The 25734-nt window shown below is 45.7% G+C and overlaps 1 protein-coding gene across 1 annotated transcript in view; it reads right to left on the bottom strand.

Annotated features, from left to right (window-relative positions):
• Window positions 1-25734, bottom strand: part of PDE2A (phosphodiesterase 2A) — a 179123-nt gene that overhangs the window by 16441 nt on the left and 136948 nt on the right. Inside the window, exons 7-20 of the mRNA XM_051987182.1 lie at window positions 17506-17565; window positions 16950-17118; window positions 16205-16257; window positions 15735-15809; window positions 15381-15422; window positions 14728-14796; window positions 14208-14338; window positions 11089-11200; window positions 8348-8387; window positions 8147-8210; window positions 6090-6162; window positions 5760-5937; window positions 5473-5585; window positions 1641-1718 (exon numbers count right to left, since the gene is read on the bottom strand). Of these exons, the coding sequence (XP_051843142.1) occupies window positions 1641-1718; window positions 5473-5585; window positions 5760-5937; window positions 6090-6162; window positions 8147-8210; window positions 8348-8387; window positions 11089-11200; window positions 14208-14338; window positions 14728-14796; window positions 15381-15422; window positions 15735-15809; window positions 16205-16257; window positions 16950-17118; window positions 17506-17565 (1257 nt within the window). The remainder of the gene's footprint in view (window positions 1-1640; window positions 1719-5472; window positions 5586-5759; window positions 5938-6089; window positions 6163-8146; window positions 8211-8347; window positions 8388-11088; window positions 11201-14207; window positions 14339-14727; window positions 14797-15380; window positions 15423-15734; window positions 15810-16204; window positions 16258-16949; window positions 17119-17505; window positions 17566-25734) is intronic.

Genomic DNA, 25734 nt, shown 5'->3' with positions numbered 1-25734 from the left:
TATCGCCTACTTTGCTGCTGCACCTAAGGATCACAGAACTTTTCCATCTAACTTGGAGCCGAAACCTTCCATACTTGTTTGCCTCTCCCAGTAGAAGGTGAGCTCCTTGAGGATGGGGCTGTACACAGGGTTCTGCACATAGTAAGTGCTCAGAAATGTTTCAAAACCAGGAATAGAGATGCCAGACTAGGGTGGGGAGATACAATGGCAGGAGCAGGAGAAAGGCAGGTGGTTGGAAATCAGGAACAGCACGTCATGGACTCAGCAATTCAAAGTCTGAAGGGACCTTAGAGACTATCCAGTTCAAACTCCTAATTTTACAGATAAAGAAGGGCTCATAAAAGTCATACAACCAGTAATTGTCCGAGACAGGATTTGAACTCACATTTTCCTGACTCTGGGCCAGTACTTCTATTCACTGTTCCCTAGATCTCTAAGCCCAGGGGGACAGACAGGCCCAGGGTCCGAACATCCTGGGGTTTGGGGGTCTTGGATTGGTGCTTAAAACAGGGAATTTGAGTAAGAAAATGAAAAGTGAAAGACCTGGAATCAAAGGAAAGTTTTCTTAAATTGGCTCAGAGAGGAAGAATTGGTACTCTGAAAGGTACAGCCTGAGGCACAGGGCAGTCAGTCCCCTTCACTGTCCTTCCTCTGCTTTTTATTGTATCCAAAGGTGCTGTCCTTCCTTCCCTTAAACTAGAACAGATATGTGAGACAAAGTGTCTGTCATTACAATGCTAGGGTCTTTGACAGTAGGGAGAGGGTGAAAGAAGACTGAGAAGGAATACTAATGCAAAAATAAATGAGTAAATCTATAGCTACATTACCCTACCCAAAAGTACAAGATATATTTTTTTCCCTTTAAGATGCTCTCATTTGCCAAAGCTCCTTAAACTGTGGATTACAATCCCACATAGGATTGCTTAACTGAATGTTGGGAAAGATTTAAATTCAGGTTTAATAATCAAAATTATGATTTATTATCAGTAAGTGTTAGATGTGTATTCCTATTTTATATACTTATATGCCCTGGATCGTGTAAAAATTTCTCAAGCAAAAAGGGGTCGTGAGTAGAAAAAAGTTTAAGAAACCCAGCTCTATCTGAGTCCTTTTGCCCAGAATCTCAGGGTCAGAAGCGACTGCTAGAGAATCTAGGCTACCCTTTACCCAAAGAGGAATCCCTCCTACAATATCCCCAACAAGTAGTCTCCAGTTTCTGCTTAAATAGTTCATTACTTCCCAGGACAAGCTTTTGCACTTTTGGACAGCTCTGATCATTAGAAAGTATACATAAATAAATAGATATAATAAGACCCGATATACTTAAAAATAAATATCTAATTAAATCTAAACAAATCATCAGTCCATATAAGGCTTGCCTTTCCCAAACATGAAACTTAAGCAGCTCTACCCGACCATCCTTGTAATACCATTGTATACAGTGGCTTCCTTATTCAGTCCTCCCACAGGTTCCATTGTTCTCCTCAAACATCAAGCTGAACTGACTGTCCTGCCTTCAACTTGGACCTCTCCCAATGTAGCCCTTGACTCCTTAAGCTGTGCCAGAGGCTGGCTCCTCCCCTTTTTGCTCTCAGTCCCTCATCTGCAGGTGGTAGATGAGGGGATGGGGAAGATCTTACCTTCATGTGATACATCATCATCTCATTGGCCAAGTGGCTCCGATACTGGGCTTCATTCACTTTCTTGTATAGGAGAGACTGAGGAGAGAAGAGGAAGCATGTAATGGAGACTTAAAGAAATGCCAGTACCCACCCCATCCTTTTCTCCACGACAGCTAGCTATGAAAGAGAGCCTGGTTTGGAGTCAGGAGTCCTGGATTTATATCCTAACTTGGACAATTCCTAGATTGAACAAGTCACCCACTCTCTGTCACCCATTTCATCGGTAAAATGGGGCTAATAATAGCATCATATGGTTGTTGTGAGGATCAAATGAGCCAACATATGCAAAGCACTTTACAAATTTTATGAAGAGCTATTTAAACACTGATAATATTATTATTACTACCTGTCTCACAGTGTTACCGAGAGGGAAATACTTTATAAACACTAAATAAACAGGAATTGCTATTATCATTCCCATCCCATCTGGCATGTTTAAGAGTAAAGAAAGATCAAAAAATACATTAATCCAGGCTTTTTTGCTCAGAATATTCTCATGTTCACTTCCTCCTGTTCCTTTCCAGGCCCTTAATTAAGTCACAAAATCCTCTCTTACCCCACTCCTTTGTATTTTATTCCACCAATACTTGGGAGGGGGAGGGAGGAGGGAGATTTGGGTAGTGCTATTGAATGGGGAGGCAGGGGACCAGGTGTCTGAACTCCAGCCAAGAGCTGTCTCCATGCACTGATATTCTCTTAGGGCTTTCACCCAAGAGGCTGGCCTGGTGGCAATGTGACTCGAGAAGGGGAGTTGGGAGGGGGGTTGGGAGCCTTAGGGAGAAGGGATACAAAAGTCCTCAGGTGGTGCTTCCTGATATTGTCTCTCCTACAGCCAAAGGAGATAGTCAAGGCAGGGGATGAGTCAAGAATCTGAGAGATGGGAGGGTTTTTTTTTTTTTTTTTTTGCTGAGGCAATTGGGGTGAAGTGACTTGCCCAGGGGGACACAGAAGTGTTAAGTGTCTGAGACCAGATTTAAACTCAGATCCTCCTGACTTCAAGGACTGGTGCTCTATCTACTGCACCATCAACTATTCCAATTCAAACTTGTGGAGGGGTATATATAATACGCATTTATATCTTTGTGTGTATACATAATACATATATGTATATATACTTATATATGCCCATTTATATATATATGTGGGAATACAGATGATAGAAAAAACAAAAGACATCAATAATAACCTATTTCTCAAAAAAAGAGGCTGAGAATGATCTGTGCCTATGATTTCTGCTACTATGGAAACTAAAGTTGATGGCTCTTTTGAACTTTGAGGTACAATAGTAGGGCCAAAGCCAAATGAGTGTTCATAGTAAGTCTGACACCCAAATGGCGAGGCTCTTGGGAAAAGGGGGCTACCAGGTTCAGGTTGGAAACAGAGCAGGTTCAGGTTTTCAAGATGATCAACAAGGATAGAGTCCATGACTACTCACTGAAATTCTAACTTGGAAGAAATAGAAAGACCCAATCTTCAAAGCAGGGGTAGAGGGAGGGAAAGAAAGAGGGAAGGAGAGTAAGAGTGGGAAGGTGAGGGAAGAGGAGGGAGAAAGAGGAAGAAAAAGAGGGAGGGAGAGAAAGAGAGAGGAAGGAAAGGAGAGAGAAAGGGATGGAAAGAAAGGTAGAGAGAGAAAAGGAGGAAAAGGACAATGTGAAGGAAGAAGAGGAGAAGATGGAGAGACAATAAGAGACAGAAAAAGAGAGACAGAGACAGAGAGAGACACACACACACAGACAGACATACACACACACACACACACACACACACACACACACACACACAGAGAAAGAGTGAAGACAGAGAGAAAGAGAAACTGGCCTGAGATGGCAGCTGAATGAAGAGGCTGCTAAATCAAGGCTATGCTGGTACAGCCTTTAATAGATGGCTCTCCAAAAAAAATCAACATAAATTCAATCTGAATTATTGACATTTACTCCCTCACTTTCTTATGTCTAGAAAATCAATAATATAATAAATCAAGTCTTTATTTATAGTGTTTGCCCATATGTGAGATATAAAAACTTCCAATGAAAATTTAACAATCAACTCTCTGGAGCTCCTTCAAGCTGGCCCCAACACAATATGCTTCTAATTCTGCCTACTGGAACAAATCCTTTTTCTACATGATTACTCTTTGAAAATGGCAAAGACAGATGTCACATCCCACCACTCCAAGACTTCTCTTCTGTAGGATAAACATTCCCAATTCCTTCAACCAATCTTCAAATCACATATTTTCCAGTATCCTTTTCATCCCCCAACATTTTTCTAAGGAAACTATTCAGTTTGTTGATGTCCTTCTTAAAATGTAGCTCCCATCCAATAGTCCACACATGGTCTGATCCAAGCAGAGGATGACGCCATCACTTCCCTCTCACTGACCCTAGATGTGCTCTCTCTAATATCATATGAACTTTTCTGGTCTCCAGGTCATAGTGTTGAAACCTCCAGATCTTTTTCACAAAAAACAACTCCCCCCCCCACAAATGGTTTTCTATCCATAGCTCTTTCCCTAGTGAGATTTAACTTGGGTTCAACTTGTCTAACTTCATCCTCTTGAGTAATAGAGCTTTTGCTCTCTTCAAATTCTGTTAACTCCCTATCCATTTTCTTGGGAGAAATTTTTATCTCTCAAATCCTTATTACCTAATAAAGTACTTTTCACACACTGGGAAGTTTAAGATATGTTTTTTGATTTACATTCCTCCTCATACTGCCGTTGTGAAGTTGGTTGTTGAATCCAAATGTAGAACATATATTTATCTCAAATAAATTCCATTTTATCAGCAAATATTTACTAAGGCCTAGAGGGATTGCTATCTGCACTAGTGAAGAGAATGGCCACAATGACATAACTAACCCTGACACATTTATGGCCATATGACCAGTTCCAAATCTACTTAATTGTACTACTGATTAGACCAAGGTTTCTTAACCTAGGGTTTGTAAACTTTATTTTAATAAAATATTTTGATAACTTTTTAAATATAATTGTTTTCCTTGATACTGTGTATTTTATATCTATGTTTTTATCAAAGTAATTTTTCAAATGTTAAATAGGACTAAGCTAAGCACAGATCCTTGGAACACTCTATTAAAGACCTAGCTAAAAGTTGATATCATAACCACTTTCTATGTCCAGCCATATGACCAGTTCCAAATCCATATAATTGTACTACTGATTAGACCAAGGTTTCTTAACCTGGTGTTTGTAAACTTTATTTTAATAAAATATTTTGATAATCATTTTCTTTGGTACTCCTGTGTAATTTATTTTATGCATATACAAGTATTATTCTGCCAAAAGAACCCCTGGTCTGGACTATATTTCTCCAGCTTTGGAGATTGGCATAAGATATTTTATTACACACTGCTAAAATGATCATTATTCTCTTTTCACAAAGAGGAAGTCTGGGGCCTTAAGAGAAATGACTTGTCCAAGATCACACAGAAAGGTCAGTAGCATAATTGGGACTGGTTCATGGGTTTCACCACTCTTAGTTTAGTGGATAACCTTGGGTCCAGAAAACAAGAGTTAAAGTAGTAGGGATGATACCAGGGCTCCAATCCCACTCCGGGATTACAAAATTACAAAAGACAGGAAGATAAAGTCAAAGGAAGGAAAATAGTAAGTGTTTAATAAATGCTTATTGATTTGTTGACTTGACCAGAGGGCTGGGTTTCTCCTTTCCCTGGGTCTGAGGGAGAGTGGAGGGAGGGGGAAAGGAAGACTCAGAACTCAAAGGTACTGGGAATGGGAAGAGTTTTCAGGGCAGGGTTCAGAGCTCACGTGAGCGATGCTGATTCCACAATAGATGGAAAAGGCCGTGGCCAGGTCCTCATCAAACTTGCTGAACCAAGGGCCATTGATCTTGTTCACCAGCTCAGCCACACCGATCACCTCTGGAGGAATGGGGGAAATGGCATTGGGTGGGAGACATTCCCATGTCCTCCTAGCTCCCTACATCTAAGGTGTCCCCATGGCTCCCACAGTTCTACCCCTTTGGGCCTGGCTGATCCCTGTGGTCCTCTGAGGGCCCCCCCCTTGGGCTGTAGGAATGTACAGGGCACACATACCTTGGTTTTCGTTCTTGATAGGGAAGCAGAGTATGTTGCGGGTGCGGAAGCCCGTGCTGTCGTCCACACCTCGGTAGAACAGGGGGTGCGCGTAGGCATCTGGGATGTTCAGGATCTGGCCAGTGGTGGCCACATGCCCTGCGATCCCTTGGTCTGCAGGGATGCGTATCTCATAGGTCTGGGCAAACCAGGACAGGAGGAAATAGGTGTGAGTGCCAGACTCTATCAGCTAGGAACCAGCACCCCTGAAGTCCCCCCCACCCCGCCACCGAATCTGATTCTCCATCCCTATGTGGTCCCCCCCAAGCCCCCATCCCCATGAGCCCTTACCTCATCATCCACAACACCGCCATCAAACACCTTGGCCACCAGCTCATTCTGATCCAAGAGGAACACAGAGCAGCTGGAGGGAGACCAAAGAGTAAGGAAGGTCCCTGATGCTCACACCTGCCCAGGCACTCCTGGGAATAAAGGCTTCATGAAGGCATGGGGGAGAGCTAATTATTGAGAGTGTGTGCAGCTCATTGAACTTCCCTCCTCATTGATCTCAAATTGGCAATCTCACAGAGAGGGTAGTTAGGCAGCTGAACTATGGGAGCTGGAAGGCAACAGTTCTGAGAAATATCCTGATGAGGGAATGAACCCTAGTTCCAGGTTAGGGCTGAACAAAAGATCCCATCTAAGAACTCGGGCCTGAATCCCATCTGATTCCTGACCTTAAACCAGCTCTATAGAGACATTCAAGGTTCTCAAGGCAAAGAACTGGAAATTGAGGGGATACCTATCAATTGGGGAATGACTGAATAAATTGCTGTATGTGATTATGATGGAAGATATTGAAAGAAATGATGAGCAGGATGCTCTCAGAAAAACCTGTAAAGTCCTCCATGAACTCAAGAAAAGTGAAATGTATTGCATACAAAATAACAGCAATGTTATTGAAAATGACTTTGCTATTCTCAGCAGTGCAGTGATCCAAGACTGCTCTGAAGGACTTATGATGAAATATGCTATCCATATCCAGAGAAGGAACAGATTGTATCTAGATACAGATTAAAGTATACTTTTCTAAAAAAATTTATTTTTCTTGAGTATTTTTGGGGGGGAAGATGGAGATTTATATTTTCTTTTGCAATGTGACTTTTATGGAAATATTTTGCATAACTTCACATATGCCTTCTCAAGGGGATGGCAGTGAGGAGGAAGGAAGAGGGAGAATCTGGAACTCAAAGTTTTAAAAACAAATTTAAAAAATTATTTTACACATAACTGGAAAAATTATAAATATATATATTTGTCTCTTTGTGTATATATATATATATTATATATAAATACATATATATTATATAAAAAGCAATGGAGAGGACGAGGGACATCCAAGGGACTATGGCATCAGGATTTCTCTCTCTCAATACTTTCTAGAATCCCTTAATGCCAGAGATCAATCTAAACTCTCCAAGTCATTTGGACTTTATTGGTCCCCTATTCTACTTGGCTTTCTGGGATCAGAGACTGGACATCCCTTACTTATTACATTTACCTTTCGGCTGCACTTACCTCTGTCACAAGACAGCTTACAAAACAAACTTATGGGTTGTAGTATATGGAGTCAGGGGAAAGATGGGACTGGATGCCAATTTCAAGTGTCCTGTTGCAAATTTGGCATCCACTCCATCTTTCCCTTGACTCCATATACTACAGCCCACAAAAGTCTGTTTTCTAGGACTTATTCACAAAGGAAGCAGCAGTGAAGGAAGCCTGCCAATTGCTGGAAGGTTGGGGGTTCTCCACCCACATTCCCACTAGAGAGCAGCGTTTTCTCCTCCGGAAAGGGATAGAGAATAAAGAGAATTATCAAATGGAGTTAAGTTTGTGGATTATCCCCTCAAACAACACCCCTCTGGGGTTACACATTCTTCACAAGCTGCCTGAAGCTAGCAAACAAAACCGTTTCCCTGGGAGTGTTTGAAGACTGGCCAAGGGATACTATTGAGAGAAAGAAGAGGAAAAGAGATGGGAAAGAGAAGCCAGAGAAGGATGGGCTTCTTGTAGCTACTGCCCAAAGCTGCTGTCTTCCCACCTTCCTCTCTCTGCTATCCTAACCTCTCTACTAGAAGACCCTGGGTACTAAGTCACTGAATTTCTCTGAATCTGTTTCCTGCTCTGTAAAAGGAAGAAGTTTGATTTATCTTGAACTTTAAAAAAATGTTTTAATAACAGTATTTTATGTAACTGGTTTCCTTTGCAATCTCATGTATTTTATTTTATGCATTTAGAAACCTGTTTCTGAGAATGAGTTCATGGGCTAAGAACCCCTGGTCTATCTTCAGTGATCCTAATGCATCTCCAGGAAGGACCCGTCCCTTCCCCTGGGCCCCTTCACTCACATCTCTGCGTTGCTGAGGTTCCGGGCTTCTGTGATGATTTCTTGGAGCAGGACAGAGACATCATCTGAGGGGTACAGATTCACAATGTGATGTTGTTCTCCAAGGAAACCCAAGCTGGGCTTCTGTCCCTCCCTAAGCCTTTCCCCACCCCTAGCTCCATCCCTGCCTCCCCCTCCCCAAAGCGGATGGAAAGAGACTTACCTAAATGTGTGAAGAGGTTCTTCGCCACTTGGAGAAGAGCCTAGAAAGGGGTGAATAGGGAATGGGGGCAAAAAACGGAGATTTCAGTCTCCACTAGCCCAACTTCTAAATCAGCAGGCTCCACAAAGCCCTCAACCACCCCAACAATGCTCCCTTCTTCTTCCCTGTCAGCCTTCAGGCCTTTGAATCTGGGAGATGCAGCCTAGCCTTTGATATAATAATGATATATTATATATAGTAATGATACTATATAACATTATATAATTACATTGTATATTATGTAATTGTTATTAACATACAATATAATAATAATACCAGTATTTATTAGTACTTTAAGATCTGCAAAGTATTTTATAAATATCATCTCATATTTATAAATATTTTTAATAAATATCATCATCAAATGTCATCACAACAAGTTGGGAGTCAGGGGCCGCGGTTAAACTCCTTTTACAAATGAAGAAACTGAAAGCGGCCCGTTACACCTACGGCAAGTGCCTGAAGCGGAATCTGAGCGCAAATCTTCCTCACGCTCAGGGGAAGGAGGCGCTCGTCCCGATCTAGCCTCCGCTTGCCGCGCGCCCCCACCGAGACCCTTCCCCGGCCTGCAAAGGGGGCGGTCGGAGCCGCCGATGCCCAGGAGTCTCCTTGCGCCCCGGCCCCTGTGAGTCCGTGAAAGATTCACCGGCCAGAGAGAGCCGTGCGTGCGGAGGCGCTCCCACATGCAGACTCGGCTCTGCGGGCAGGTCTGTACGGGCACCGCGCCCCCTCCCACCTTTCTCCCCCTTCCTAGCGGGTGAGTGCGTCTGGTCATTCACCAGTGTTGTGCAGCACCGAACAGTGACCACCAGAGGGGGCACGGGCACCAAGGCTCCAGCCCACGGCCGCAGGCTGCGCCGATAGCGGTCTCTGGGAAATGTTGCTATTGGGGGGTGGGGGGAGGAGGGGAAGACGGCCCTGCCCTCACAGGACAGGAATGTCCTGCTCCCCGGAGGGGGTCAGAAACTCTGGTCCGCCAGTGGGGGCTCTAGGGGAACCCAGCCCCGCTCTGGCCCTCCATTCTCCCCTTGGTAAAAATGGGCTTTTTATTGTGTCCGCTGGCTCCAAGATTTTGTGTGTGCCTGTGTGTGTGTACGAGTTCATATCTCTGTGTTTGCACATGTGTGCACGCATGGGCACTAATTCGCCTCTGGCTGTGGTTCCAGCCCTGGCATCCTGTGTTCTAAGGGCCCTCTCAGCTCTGACATCTTGTGTTCTAAGGGCCCTCCTGGCTCTGACATCCTGTGTTCTAAGGGCCCTCCCAGTTCTGACATCCTGTGTTCTAAGGACCCTCCCCACTCTGACATCCTGTGTTCTAAGGGTCCTCTCAGCTCTGGCATCCTGTGTTCTAAGGGCCCTCCCGGCTCTGACATCCTGTGTTCTAAGGGCCCTCCCGGCTCTGACATCTTGTGTTCTAAGGGCCCTTCCATCTCTGACCTCCTGTGTTTTAAGGGCCCTCCCGGCTCTGACCTCCTGTGTTCTAAGGGTCCTCCCGGCTCTGACATCCTGTGTTCTAAGGGTCCTCCCAGCTCTGACATCCTGTGTTCTAAGGGCCCTCCCGGCTCTGACATCCTGTGTTCTAAGGGCCCTCCTGGCTCTGACATCCTGTGTTCTAAGGTTCCAGCTCTGACATTCTGTGTTCTAAGGGCCCTCCCAGCTCTGACATCCTGTGTTCTAAGGTTCCAGCTCTGACATTCTGTGTTCTAAGGGCCCTCTCAGCTCTGACATCCTGTGTTCTAAAGGCCCTCTCAGCTCTGACATCCTGTGTTCTAAGGGCCCTCCCCACTCCGACATCCTGTGTTCTAAGGGTCCTCCCAGCTCTGACATCCTGTGTTCTAAGGGTCCTTCTGGCTCTGACATCCTGTGTTCTAAGGGTCCTCCCAGCCCTGGCAACCTATGTTCTAAGGGCCCTCTCAGCTCTGACATCCTGTGTTCTAAGGGCCCTCCCGGCTCTGACATCCTGTGTTCTAAGGGCCCTCCTGGCTCTGACATCCTGTGTTCTAAGGGTCCTTCTGGCTCTGACATCCTGTGTTCTAAGGGTCCTCCCAGCCCTGGCAACCTATGTTCTAAGGGCCCTCTCAGCTCTGACATCCTGTGTTCTAAGGGCCCTCCCGGCTCTGACATCCTGTGTTCTAAGGGCCCTTCTGGCTCTGACATCCTGTGTTCTAAGGGCCCTCTCAGCTCTGACATCCTGTGTTCTAAGGGCCCTCCCGGCTCTGACCTCCTGTGTTCTAAGGGCCCTCCCCGCTCTGACATCCTGTGTTCTAAGGGTCCTCCCAGCTCTGGCATCCTGTGTTCTAAGGGCCCTCTCAGCTCTGACATCCTGTGTTCTAAGGGCCCTCCCGGCTCTGACATCCTGTGTTCTAAGGGCCCTTCTGGCTCTGACATCCTGTGTTCTAAGGTTCCAGCTCTGACATTCTGTGTTCTAAGGACCCTCCCAGCTCTGACATCCTGTGTTCTAAGGGCCCTCCTGGCTCTGACATTCTATAATCCTCTTAAATTTCTGATCTACATAATATTAGGAAACTGACCTGCCTAGAACATCTTTGGTCAGACTTTTAATCATAGGGAGTCATGGAGATGAGAACATTGGCAAGGATGAGATCAGGGTGAGAAAGGAAAGATGAGAACAGAGAGGGTGAGGAAGGGGAAGGAGAGGCTGGGGAAGTCACCCTAGTCCCCTGGGCAGCAGCCAGGCTCACCTGGCACTCGCACTTGAGCTTCTGTTCTTTCTGGAAGGCCAGGGTGCTGGTGAGGACGGTGGCCGTGTAGCAGAAGCAGTGGAGGATCTTGTGCTCATCCCAATCTGTGTACCTGGCAGGGCAGGGAGGGTGAGGCTGTGAGGGAGATCCAGGGCGATGAAGGATCAAGGACACAGCAATTAAGTACCTTCAGTCAGCCTGGGACAGTGTGGAGATGTCACTCCTGGCTCCCCAGGACTGCTCCCTTCCTCCTTCTAAATCAGGATCTATATCTACCTCTTACAGGCCTCCTTCCTTGATGACCCCAAGATGGGCATTTTCTTTACTCTCCATCCACTGGGCACCACCAAGGGCCCCACTTTGTTTATTAGTCATTTCCTCAAGTGTCTGTCCACTGGAAGAATCTGTGTCCTGTCTCCTCCCTTGCTCTAGGATGCCTTCCTCATCCCTCTTTTATTTTACGGGGGCTGCCTGAGGGTAGAGTCCATGACTTTCTTCCCTTCCCCTCCAATTAAGACCTCCTTGACTGAGGGCAGAAGTCCTTTCCCAGACTGGGAAGAGGGAGGGAGGGAGGGAATCAGGGGAGACAGGTCACTTCTTGCAGGTGACCGTTCCTCCTCACTAAGCCCATCCTTCCTGTCTGTACCCTCCCTGCCCTCGGTTCTCCGTCTGCTGAGCCACAGGGCTCCCAATCAATCCTAATGTGTCCAGGGAAGCAGGGTGATTAGGGACTGTCCAGCAAGGCGCCCGCCCAGGCTAATGGGAGCCAGCTTCTCGCCTAACAAGATTGCTCCCCAATCCTCCAGAGTCAGTAATTCAATCCCATGGCTAGATGATATATCATGAGCCAGCTGTGGGAAGCTGGGTAAATCACAGATCTCAGCCTTCAGAGCTCAAAGGAACCTAAACAGTCATATTGTCCAATTCCCTTATTTTTCTGATAAGAGTTACAGAAAGGTTAATTATTCAAGGTAACTTAACTAATAAGAAATAGAGCCAAGACTCAGACCCAAGCTTTGTGCTCTGGGACAATGGTTTTCCCACTCCATGGTGGGGAGGGGAGTTAAAGGGAGTTAAAATTAAAGTACAATTGCTACCCAGGATAGAAGCAGCCCTCTTCCCCATCTCCCTCCCTCTGCTTGTCCACTCCTGTCCCCCAGAAGCCAGTGTCCCTCTCATCACCCCACACTTCAGTACTAGAGGCAGTAATATCTGGCTACTAATGCTTGCTGCCCATTCTCCCTGAAGAATCAGTTCTTCAGTTTACTGTGTTCCCAGGATTCCTGATCTAATCTCTTCTTATCTTTCCCCTAAAACCTCTGCCTCCTTCTCTTAGTGGTCCCACTCTTCAGCTAACCAACAAAATGCTGTAGTTGGAAAAATCTGAGTTCAAATCCCATTTCAGATCCTGAGCAAATCGCGGACCCCTACAGCCTCAGTAGCCTTATCTGTAAAATGGAGCTAATAATAGGACCTACTTCATCTGGTTGTTGAGAGGATTAATGAGATAACTTATAAGAAAGATTTTGTAAATCTTAAGGCACCATCTAAATATCTAAATTATTATTATTCACCCTTCTCTTCACTTCTCCAATGAGTTACCAGGCCCTGCTGATCCCCCCCTCTCACTTTTGCCTTCTCTTCTCTTTTCTCAAGCCATGACCAGAGTCCGGGCCCCCATGATCTCTTCTTGCCTCTCTCCACAACCACTTCTTCCTCCAATCCATTCTGATTGGATTCCCAGGTGGGAATTTCAAAATTTCAGGCTAATGTTCCTTAGTTTATTCTAAATGAGTCCTTCCTCTGCTCTGAACCTTTCAATGGCCTCCCAGCACCTACTGAATAAAGTTCATTCTCTTTTTCTTGGCATTCAAAACTCGGCTGCCCACCCCTCCCTCACCTAAAAATACTGTGCACCCTTGTTCCCAAGGCCTACACAGTGCCTAAAACTCTCCTTTTTGCTCTTTGGCTACAGAATCCTACCTATCCTTTAAAGCCCAATACCACCTCTTCCAGGAAGCCTTCCCCGATTTTCTATATCAGTGAAGGCTTTTTCTCTTAGACCTTCCTCTTATGCATTTATCACATTATAATTACCTATGCCTGAGTCTTACCAGCTTCTAGGATTGCCCTCACTACCTCCCAGCACTTCCGTTCCCTATCCAGTTATTTCCTGATATCTCAAACTCGGGGATGGCCTTTTTACTGGGGATCAGTGAACCTGCCCACAGTCTCTCTCACTGCTCCCCCTGCTCTGGACTCTGAACTCATTCTCTTCAGGACAGTCTCCCCAAGGCCTTCCTCCCGGATGCCGTCTCTGGGGCCCTGATCAGTACACTCATTCAATATCAGATGCGCAGAGTCAGAAGGAACATACAAGATTTGGGGGATGACTTGCTCAAGTGGCAAGCCAGGACGGAGACACCAAGTGCCCTGAGTCCCAGCCCTCTCCCATACTCGCTGCCCAGAATCAGGGTGTTTGGTTCTAGGCTGCACCCTTCCAATCCTGGAGATCTGAAAGAGCCAGATTTGGAGTTCAAATTCTAGCCTCCATAGTTACTGGGTGACTCTGGATGTGTCACTTCTCTCCCTGAGGCTGTAAAATGAGGAATTTAGACCAGGTGGGTTAAAGTTCCTCTGATTTGAACACTGTATCCTAAGGCACCTTTCACCTCTTCTCTGTCCTAAAATGCTTCCTTTTCCCCAGCTCCAACATTCCAAATTCTGGGAGCTCCTCTCTTGCTTTCACTTTGTCTCGGACTCAGAGGTCCCTGGGAATGTCACCTTTAAGTTGTCATTGGAGAACTAGGCTGACAACAGGACCATGGAGAGATATCCAGAAAGTGGATGGAAACTGGCCTGAGCAATATACAGAGTAGGTAACCCAGCGGAGTAATAGGGGACAATCTGAAATTTGGTTATGGGGTTTGGGTTGAAGGAGGATGATGGATGGTGGATATGGGCAGCGAGCTCGAATGCGTAAGGAGGCGACTTTCTGAGCCACAAAGCACCCAGTATTCCCAGCAGCCATCCTGTTTCCTCCTGTCTGACCTCTGAGGGGCCACCGGCTCATACCTTCTTTGGCTTCCCTCCCATCCTCAGGCTCCGATGGCACTCACGTCTCTCCTCCCTGCTTGTTGAAGGTGCAGGCCAAGGCTACCACCTGGTTGGTAGCCCTGCTGATGACAGGGACACAGAGCATGGACCGCAATTCACATCCCACGAGGTTCTGCAGCTGGGTCACCTCTTCCTACAAAGTGGAGGAGAGCCCAGGTGAGGGGAGCAGTCCTGGAAATTCCAGTGGCAGCTCCTGGTTCTCCCTCTTGGGAGCTGGGACATCTGGGTTCTATTCTCTGCCGACTCAGTGCCGACCATGGCCACGGATCTCTGAAGGTCTCAGTTTCCCCCGGGGAAGTGAGAATGGGGCTTTCTGTTCTAGAGGCAGCTCTGGGAAGCGAGAATGGGGCTTTCTGTTCTAGAGGCAGCTCTGGGAAGCGGGAGGGCCAGGGAAATGGGGGAAGCCTTGGGGATTCTGGCTATCTCCAGGGCATCAGGGAGGGGGGAATCTCTGCATGAAAGGGAAGCAGCTCAGCCCAACCCCACCCTCACCCCAGGTGTGTGCCCAGAGCTATCACTCACAGGAGTGAGGTCCTTCAGTGTAATAGATTCCTTGTTCTTCACCACCTGGCCCAGGCGGCCCACTGTCATCTGTAAGGGCAAGGGCAGAAAGAAGGAGCGGGAGAGACAGGCACAGAGTCAGTGAGGGAAGCAGGAGGATCCTAGTGTCAGGGGAGGAGGGTGACTTGGAGTTAGGTGAGGCAGGGCTGGGAAGATGCCTCTGGTCCCTGCTCCCCCGCTGTCCCCAAGAAGGGTCCCACCTGACACAGATCCTCTCCCTGCCCGGGAGAGAACCTTACTACACTCAGAACCATCCTATTCATCTTTGGAGATGAGAGTCAAGAGAGACAGACCCCAAGCAAGGGTTCCTAGAACAGACTAATAGATCAGAAAATAATGTAACAGATTCTAATACGTCTTCAAGAAACAGATAAAAGAACCAGTCTCATTTTGTTAGTCCCTTCCCCACCCAGGGATTCCACAAGAGGTCCTAGATGAAAAGATGCTCAAACATTCAGAGATCCTAAATGGGCTCAATAATAATAAAAAACCCCTATCTCCCAAGGAGATTCTAAAATACCCCAAATGGCCCTGACATAGCCCAGGAGATCACTAAGAGATTCCTAGATGTCTCCAGTGGATCCTTGACCAGGGATAGGGTGCCAGAGACTCACTGGAAAACTGACTTCTTCTCCAAGCACTTTGTCACCGATGACCTAGGAGGCAGAGAAGAGAGAAGGGAGTGTGTGGGGGAGCAACGATGAGTGTTAGAGAACAAGGGACCATAAGCACTGACAGACACCTGCCTTTTCTCTCTGTCTGTCTCTCACTTTATCTCTCTGTGTCTCATCTCTGTCTCTCTTTCCTTCTCTCTCTTCTTTCTCTTGCTTTGTCTCCCTCCCTCCCTCTCCTCTCTTGGTCTCTTTCTGCCTTGTCTCTCTCATATCTCTTTTTCTCCTTCCCTCCTTCCCTTCCCCTCTTTCCCTCCTTCTCTCCCTCCCTGCTCCCTATCTCTCCAAAGCACTTACCTGGCAGGATAGCTGAAGGTTATCCTCTGAAACAAGGAGGAGGCAGCAGGTTGAAGACTCCGTCTCTTGTTGCAACTAATAAAATAATGTAATAAAGCAAAACTAATAAAGTAATGAAATAATAGGCCTCAGACAAACCCTTTTCCACCTACTTAATCAAAGGGCCTACTAATCCTCCTCCTTTAGGCAACCTTCTCTGTTTCTAATTCTAAGATCTAGCTCCTCCTCAGGCGATGAGCGGACTCCCCATATGCAAGATCCCTGCTGTTTCCCTCAGATCATGGCCTCCCAGAATTGGGATCTGCCCTTTCTAAGAAGAGTTCTCTGGCCCTCAGAGACAAGACCTCCTGAGGAATGGCTCTCTGAATTCCCTTCCCAGTGGGAGTTCTGTTTATGACTAAAGGACAGGGATGGAGGGGACCATGGTGCAGATTTGGAAGGGTGGAAGTGAGAAAAGCAGTCCAACTCACATAATGGAGTACTTTGAGCTGAAGGGAAGAGGCATCCAGGTCATAGAGTTCCCCTGGAAGGGGCAGGGGGCCAAAGTTAGGAGAAGCAGAGGTGAAAACCATCCCCAACTCCTCATGCTCCTGGCCCACCCCATTGCACAAAGATCTTTCCCTATTCATCTGTCTCTCTCTGTCTCTTGGTCTCTCTCTCTATCTCTTCTCTCTCTGTGTCACATTCTTTCTTCGCTCTGTCTCTCCTTCTTTCCTCTTTCTTTGCCTTTGTCTCTCTTTCTCTCTCTGTTTCTTTTTTTGCCTCTCTGTGTGTGTCTCTCTTTCTGTCACTCTGTCTCTGTTTCTCTCTCTATCCCTTTCTCTTTCTCCCTTCCTCCCTCCCTCTCTCCCTCCCTCTCTGTCTCTGTCTGTCTCTTTCTGTTTCTGTCTTTCTCTCTGTGTCTCTCTGTCTCTCTGTTTCTCTCTCTCTTGGTCTGTCTCTCCTCTCGCTCTGTGTCTCCCTCTCTCTACTTCTCTCTCTGTCTGTCTTTTTGTGTCTGTCTGTCTCTGTCTGTCTTTGTCTCTGTCTTTATCTCTCTGTCTCTGTCTCTGTCTCTCTCTCTCTCACACACACACACACACACACACACACACACACACACACACACACACACTCTAACTCTTCCCAAGCTCTGGGACTTGGGATCCAAGATCTGTTTTGCAAACCCGATCCTCTCCCCTCACTCCTCCAGCCCAGCCCTCCCTACTGCCTCACCACACAGCTGCAGAATCCGGCTGTCCAGGTCACTGTAGCCGCCTGTCCCAACAGACACGGCTCCATCTGGCCGGGCCAGTGAGGTGGGCGGGGATGAGGGCTCTGGCACGGGCCGGGACCGGGGCTGACGCTGCTGCAGGGTCCGCAGCCTCTTCAAGGCTACAAGCGTCTGGGGGGACAGACTGGAAATGAGGGGCAGCATCAGGGGCCTAAGGACCCCAAGCACTGGCCATTCCCATCCCTCCCTTTCAGACACTCTCTTCCCTATGTGGAAAGCATCCACCTTCCCCTCTCCCAGGATCCCAAGAGTCTCTCAAGAAACTTCAATTGGTCCAGAGGATGGTTCAGAGGCTTCTGGCCCAGACTGAGAAGGCAGCACCCAAGGGTGTACAGCAGATCAGACAGTCACCCTCTCCTGACCTTTACGTGGTTCTTTGGGGTATTGACCCTCACCCCACACCTCATCCCCTCACATTCTCAGCCCCCCCCCCATCCAATCTGTACTATCCAGATTGCTCCATCTGAAGACAATGGGAGAGGCTCGAGCCTTACTCACGTGCTTCTCTATGGCCTGCAGGCTCTGCTCATCCCCCTCACTGAGTTGAGCACAGTGTACCTGGAAGGGGACAGGGACCCCTGACTAAGCCAGTTCACTCCTTCCATCCCTTCCCTCAAGAACCGCCTTCCTACAACATATATACCCAGACCAAAAAAGTCCTGAAAACAGTCTCCCCTCTACTTCCATCCTATAAATCCTCCTCCCACCATTCAAATTAAAACCATGTACTAAAACCATCCAAGGCTGATCCAGAGAGATGATACTAACTTCCCCATTTAGTGCAAGTAATCATCCCCATTTTACAGATGAGGAAACTGAGGTTCAAGGTGAAGTGACTTGATGGTGGTTATACAACTAGTAAGTATCCAAACCAGCACTTCATTCAATTCAATGAACAATTTTATTTAGCAACTATCAGGTGCAAAGCAACACTCCTAATTTTAATTTCAAGATTCTTATCATAGCTTCAGATACGTCTTACGCTCTACTCCAATTTATTCAAGAATGAACAATATCCCTCTCTACTCACACATACACATATCCACATATCACACACACACATACATCACCCTTTTTGCTCATCCCTCGGCTCATAGCTGCACTACTCAAGAGAAGGCAAAGCATCCCCTCATCTGCACCCCTGGCAGGTATGTTTGTGCCTGCCAATCTCTGACCCAGAAGTCACTGTGGTCTCTGTGTGTGTCTAACTGAAAAAACCACAGAACCACAGACTCAGAGGGTACCCAGTTCAACCTTTCTCCTTCAGTGGGATTTCCCCCCACAGCACTCTGGTGGGTATGGGCAGAGGGATCCTGCAGCCTCTACTTAGCCACCTTCAGTTATAAGAAGCTCACTCCCTGCAGAGGCTATCATTCCAAAATACAATTGCTCTGATCAGTAGAAAGGTCTTTCTTTCATTGGACTGTATGAACTAGCTCTGCCCGAGAAGCTACCCAGAACATCTGAAAGGATGGAGGATAAAGGCAGGTTCCAATCCCATTCTGCTATTTACTACCTGAGCCCTTCCCCAATCTGAACTTTAACTTCCTTACCTGTGGATGGGAAGGAGGGGAAGTTCCTTAGATAACTGAATAAGAAGGCAGCTACTTTGTCTCCCCTGAATCTCCCCTTCTCCAGGTTGAGTAAGTACAGTTTCTGCTTCCCTCCATCCACCTCCCATAGCCTGCTCTTTCACTAGCTTGATCACTTCCCTCTGAATTCATTTTAATTTATCAATGTCCTTCTTAAAATGTAATTCCTGGAATTAAATATACTATTGCAAATGAGTTTTGAGCAAAGCAGAAGATAACAAGACTATCACCTCCCTCCTTCTGGATGCTGACTTTATTAATGAAGTCTAAAGCCCCACTAGCTCTTGACATCCTCTCTGTCTGTGGAAAAAGGGACAAATTCAGGGCTACATAGTTGAGACTACAGAGTCCCTCTCCTCTGTTTGCTTCCCTTTTTCCCTCCCTCCCCATAGCCCCTGCCCCAAATCCCCTCCAGCCTTTTTTTCTTTGATCCTTCTTTCTTCTGTGATTCTTCTCTGAATCACAAAAAGGGTGGAACATCCAACCCACTTGGGGAGGCTGCTGCCAGATAAAGAGGTGTTCATCCTGCCTGCTTGCAAAGACCTTCAGAGATTTCCTCCCAACATGGCAGCTCAGTCCATATAGGAGCAGCTCTGGTTATTAGTATTCCTTACACACTGAGCTGAAATCCATCTCGGCAGCTTCTCATTGCTCCAGTTAGAACCTCTGGAGCCAAGCTGGACAAGTCCGACCCTCTCCTACAGGCTGATCTCTTAAATACTGAACCTCCTCCCTGTTCTGATGAAGTCACCATTCTCCCCAGTGTCCCCCCTCTGTGCCCCATCTCACCTTCATTCCGATATCCCTGCAGAGTATGTGCCCCATGCTCTCCCCGAGAAGATAAGTGGAAAGATGGATATACCTCAGTTTTTATACCCAGCCCAGAAGCATCCCTAGCCACATTATCACTGCATTTAACATGGTGCACTCTGTAATTACTGCAGAGCGAAGACAGACATGATCAGACTTGTGCCAAATTAATCTTCTTTACCTACAAGTCTGACCATGTATCTTTCCTGCTCTGGAAACTTCACTGGCTCCCTACTGCTCTCCTAGTAGGGATAAACATGCCTTGGCCTGGCAGTCAAAGTCTTGCTGCTTCCATTTGCAACCTGATTTCCCCAGGATGCCCTTTTTGACATTGCACTGTCTAGATCTCATCCTGCTCTCTCCTTTCCATGCACAGAATCCACATCAGGAAGTAACTCCCTCCTCTTCTCCTCTGACATTCTTCTCTTTCTCAAAGAAATTAAAGCCATTTCTAGTCATATGAAAAAATGCTCACTATTGACTAGAGAAATGCAAATTAGGACAACTCTGAGGTACAACACTCTCTGACTGACTAAGATGACAGGAAAATATTCTTCTCTTTCTTCACTGTCCAACTCAAGGCCTGCCTCAAAGCCTTCCCAGGTCTCCAGATAAAAGTGAGCTCCAACTCATCCCACCACTTTGCCTCATAAAATCACAGAATCTCAGGTGTTGGATAGAACTATGATCCAGGAAGATTTTGGGCAGAAATCCCTGATACCAGCTCCTGGCCTAAGCATCCAGCTTCTGCTGGGGGACCGACCAACTCTATGAGGCAAGTCCATTGAAAAAGTATAACGGATCAGGTTTGTGCTGATCACACCTTATCTCCTATCATCCTTATCTATGAACTTACCAGGCCTTCCTGAGTTTCTTCAAATCCCAGCTATAGTAAAGATCTTGTTTATTTGTGGTTGTTTACTTGCTGTCTCCCTGTTAGATTCTGAGTTCCTTGAGAGTAGGGACTGGATTTTTCCTTTCTTACTATCACTATCACTTAGCATAGCACATTACACAAAGTAGGCACTTAATACATGTTTATTGATTGGCTGATTAAATAATTGACAGGTCCCTGCACTCAAAGGACCCTAACAACAATAGGTAACCTTTTCTCCAGTACTTGACACCCTGTTGACTTTCATAAGAACCGCTAGTGAAGGCACAGTACTCAAATGCTTTCATAATTCTGCTATTTCCTGGATGTGGTTATTCCTTCTAATGATGTTGACAAAAGTCTGCCCCTGACTGCCCATTCTAAGTGACTCTTACCCATATTTTTCTTGTAAGTTCTCTATAGGAAGCCCACCCATTATGCTGGTAGCCTTCCTCTTCACATTGCAAGGATATCTTCAATGCGTGTGCATTGTTTCTTGATCAGCCTGAGCCCTCCCTATATGACCAGGCCATCTTCTGACTCATACTTTAGTTGGAGCACATCCCTTACTATGGGTCCCCCTTCCTAATTCCTCCAGTACAATGTGTTACAGTCAGGGGTCTGAGGATACTCCCTCAAGTTTATACAGATTTTAAGTAGCAAAGCTGGGATTTAAACCCAGATTTTTGTGACTGGATCCAGTGCTTCTGCCAAATGAGCCAGAGTCTCTGGCTTACTTCATCTTGGAGTCCCTATCCACAGTGCTGAAAACAAGGACCTGCCCTCAGTAGATATAATCCTTTTGGGCTGAAGAGTGGAAGGGTTCAGGTAAGGAACCATGGCCTGAAGTAATCAGGTATGGGTTCCTGGGGGAGGTGAGACCTGAGCTAGGTCTTAATGAATGGAAATAGAGGGGACAGAAGGCGACATTCATAGTAAAGGGATGGCTTGGGCAAAAGCTTGGGATGGTAAAAAGGCTAAAAGGATAATCTACGAGGGATGCAGGAAGAGAAGGTGATAGAAAGGACAGGACCACACTGTGAAGAGCCTCCAATGATGGAGAGCCTGAATCCTCTTCCATAGGCTGTAGGAGCTACAGCAGGCACCTCCTGGTTAGGAAAGGGAGGTGTCAGAGACGGGAGAAAAGGAAGAAGATTCTGGTCCAGAATGCAGAAAGGTGAAAGGAGAACTGCTGAGAAAGAGGCTGCCAAATGGCTATAAAGTGATGGCCATTAAGAGCTGGGCCTGGGAGGGTGGGGTGGGGAAAGACTTCTCACTCTTCTCCTCCCCTTCCCCAGGGATGGTCAGTGGGTGGGGAGTGGGTAGAGATGGCCCTTTGATGGGCACCATCTCTGACTCCCCCAGGAGTAGCTAGCTGGGCCAGGGATTGTGGCGAGACCACAGTCTCATTTGCATGTGATTTTCAAACACCTTGGGCTCATTCTAGTTAAGATCTTCTCTTCTCTTCTTTGCTCAGCTCTAGGTTTCCACTCTGGGGCCAGATTCCTAGCCAGGGCAGAGGAACAAGCCCATGCAAGGTGGAGTCATAAAGTGGAACCAACTCAGTGACCAACGTCTTGGTCTGGGCAGCAATCAGCCAACTGGCTGTATTTGTCTTTCCTTCTCAAAGAGGACCATGACCTCAGGGAGGGGATGCCATGACATGCAAGAGAATTAGATTTAAGAGAGGGGGCTGTGCAAGATCACCTGCCTCCAGAGCCGTCTGGGTCCAGCAGCCAGATAGAGATCAGGAAGACTGGAGATGGCCCTCAATCAATTGGCAGGCTTTTTTTTAAATTAAGCACCTACTGTATGCCAAGCCCTGGAGATGCTAGTGCAAAGAATGAAGCAATCGCTCCTCACAATGAGCCCACGTTCCAATTCCCATGGCCTTTGGTGTCTGTCTGTCAACAGCCATTCACAAACACAGACACAAGCATACACACAAAGAAACACCAAAGCGTGCACATGAAAAGACCCGTGAAACAAGAAAGTGGGGGGGAGTGCACATGATGACGAGGTCTGGAAACAACTAGGAAGTTTTTCTGTGAGAACTTGTGAGTGTGTGTGCACTATGGGTGTGCATGTACAGTAGGACGCCTCTTATGAATGCACATACACACATAATTATGCACAGAAAAATTCATTTATATAGATATTCTCCTACACAATTGACACATACACACTCAGAAATACACACAAACAAACATACAACTGCATTCTAATGCTCACACGTCATCACGCACATTGAAGGACACAAGCGTGCATGTGTGCGCGCACACACACACACACACACACACATTCCCAAATACATCCCCACTTTCACAAGCCTTCATATTCAAACACTAAATCACACATGGAAGAACACAGTCTCACACACATACATCCACACAGACATATACTTGCTCCCAAATATGTCCCCATCCACAGTCTTCATGTTCAAAACACTAAAACACACAAAAAGCACCAAGTCCTCCCATACACATTTCCACATTTTTACTGATTTTGGGGTAAAACACGCATTTTATTTTAATGTATGCACATGCTCCCCAACTCAAATTAATGTGTACAGATCCTCCCATGGAGCTGGGAAGCCGAGCACTCTCCGATATGCAGGACAACAGCATCTCAAGGGAACCCCCATGCCCAGGGACCTGGAGCCCATCCTGCTGGAGATGCTGCTCTGAGATGAGCACAGTTCTCCCCTCTCCTGACCCTCCCCTCTCCAGACCAAGGGACTTTGGGGCCAATTAAATTAGCTCAACAAAACAGTAGGAGTTTCACAGCCAAATGACATCAGAGAGATGGGCTGACAGCAGAGTCAGGGGCTTAATGAAATGAAGTTGGGAAATTACAGGACCTTAGAGCCAAGATTGATTCCAAGGATGAGATCTGGAAGGAACCATAGAAGTCATCTTGTCAGTCTCCTCATTTTACAGAGAAGAACACTCTCCAGAGAAAGAACTGATATTGACTGAATACAGATTGAAGCATGTTATTTTTCACTTTCTATATTTCTTTTTTCTTTTATTCACATCTGCTTGTAAAAAATGACTAATATGGAAATGTTTTATATAACTGTGTATGTATAACCTATATGTGATTGCTTACCATCTCAGGGAGGGGAGGGAGAGAGGGATGGAATTTGGAACTCAAAACTTTAAATAAAAATAATATTTTTAAATGGAAAAAAGATTAAATTGTGAAGGACAAAAAAAAAAAAAGAAAAAGAAAGAAGGTATCTGACCAAATCCATTCCTAAGCAGTAATTCTCTCTCTACTATATTGCCAACAAATGGTCAGCCAGTCTCTCCTTGAAGAGGTCTGGGACATATGTACCCAATCACACAAGGAGTAAATAACAGAGTCAGGATTCAAGAACTTTTTCATTGCAGATCTTTTCATTGCAACATACCAAACCGAATATCACTTTTGAACAAAGAGAGGATGTTAAGTATAGAAGGAGGACCTTAGAGATTCTCTCTTTTACTTTACTGAGGCAAAAACAAAGATCCAAGGTGGAGAAAGACTCAACAACACAGTGAGTCAGTGGTAGATCCAGGTCTGATACTGGCTGCCACACTCAATCCTCAGATCAATGGATTTCATGAATATTGAATTCAGTTTCCAAAGGGCCCTTGACAGTCTCTAATTCCCCAATAGTCAAAACTCTCCAGTTTACCAGGGGCTGAGCTGAAAACTCTTAGCTCTTCTTCTTCCATCTGAGTCTTTCTTGGCCTCTGTCATTATATGCTACTTAGAAAAATCACATAGCAGAAGGATGCTAGCCCCATGAGCTGGGGTAGCCACTGCTGGGAAGGTCATTATCTGAGCCCCTACATCACAGAATATCTAATAAGAACTTTATGAGAAAGCATCTCAAGCAAATCGGAACTATGTCCAAAGGGCTATCAAACTGTGGGTACCCTTTGATCCAGCAATATCACTGCTAGGTCTTTATCCCAAAGACATTCCCCCAAAAGGGAAAGGGTCTATTCATACAAAAACATTTAGAGCAGCTCCTTTTGTGGTAGCTAAAAATTGGACATCAAAGGGGTCCATCAATTGAAGAATGGCTAGTTGTAGTATATGATTGTAATGGAATATTACTGAGCTGTAAAAAATTACAAGAAATGATTTCAGAAAATCCTGAACAGACTTATGTAAACTGATGCAAAGTGAGGTGAGAAGAATTAGGAGAATGTTTTGCAGCAATATTGTTTGTTGATGAACAACTTTGAATGACTTAGTTATTCTCAGTAATACAAGGATCCAGACAATCCCAAAAGAATCATGATGAAGCATATTATCTACCTTCAGAGAAAGAACTGATATTGCATGAATACAGACCGAAGCATGCTATTTTTCACTTTCTCCTCTCTCTCTTTCTTTTTTTCTTTTCCTTCCTTCCTTCCTTTCTTTCTTTTTCTTCCTTCCTTCCTTCTTTCCTTCCTTCCTTCCTTCTTCCCTCCCTCCTTTCCTTTTCTCTTTTTTTTTCTTTTATTCAAATACTCTTGTACAAAATGATTAATATGGAAATATTTTACATAACTGTACATGTGTAACCTTTATCTGGTTGCTTATGTCAGGGAGGGGTAGGAGAGAGGGACTGAATTTGGAACTCAAAACTTTAAATAAAAAAAATAAAAAAATAAAATTTTAAAAAAAATTTAAAGGAAAAAAAGATTAAATTGTGAAGGACAATTAAAAAGAAAAGAAAGAAGGCATCTCAATAAACCCATTCCTGAGCAGTCCTTCCTTCTTTATAATATTGCCAACAAATGGTCATCTGGACTTTACTTGAAGAGACTTGGCACATATTAAGTGCTTAATAAATGCTTGTTGATTGATCAATATATGACTGACTAGAGGAACTCACTTCCCTTCAAGACAACTCCTTCAACTTTTAGACAGTTCTCATTGATCAGGCTTAACAGTAGGCATCAAGGGAAAGAAAGAAAGCCTGTTAACAAGAAGAGAGGGAAGGGGTGGGTAACTTCCTCCTGCATAGCCTCTCAAAGAGCGTTTTCTGAAGTGGTCAAGAATATGATCATCCTCTTCATTCATTCAGATCCTTCCTTTAACTTTTCCAACTTCTATGATCATGGATAAATGACTGAAGTTTTCTGGACCTTATCTGTAAATCGGAGAAGCTAGACACTACCATCTAAACTAGATTCTGACATTCTAGGAGTTCTGTGTTTACTAAAAAAAGGTTTTATAATCTCCCACACCTCCAGATAATCCAAAGATATCTTTCATTTACCTTCTAAATGAGCCCCAGCTGCTCATTCCGGGACACATGGCTAGGTTAAACCACAGGATAGCTTTCCCACAGAAAAGGTCAGTTGAGTCTAGGAAGGGATTATAAGAATGGCCTGACAAAGAAAGAAGTTTTTGCAGAGGTGATATGCTGCCTCTGGTTAATAGAATGCCAGCTAGAGCAGCATT

Source organism: Antechinus flavipes, chromosome 3 (assembly GCF_016432865.1).
Source record: "Antechinus flavipes isolate AdamAnt ecotype Samford, QLD, Australia chromosome 3, AdamAnt_v2, whole genome shotgun sequence".
Taxonomy (NCBI): Eukaryota; Metazoa; Chordata; class Mammalia; order Dasyuromorphia; family Dasyuridae; genus Antechinus; species Antechinus flavipes.
This window is presented reverse-complemented; position numbering and strand designations above follow the sequence as displayed.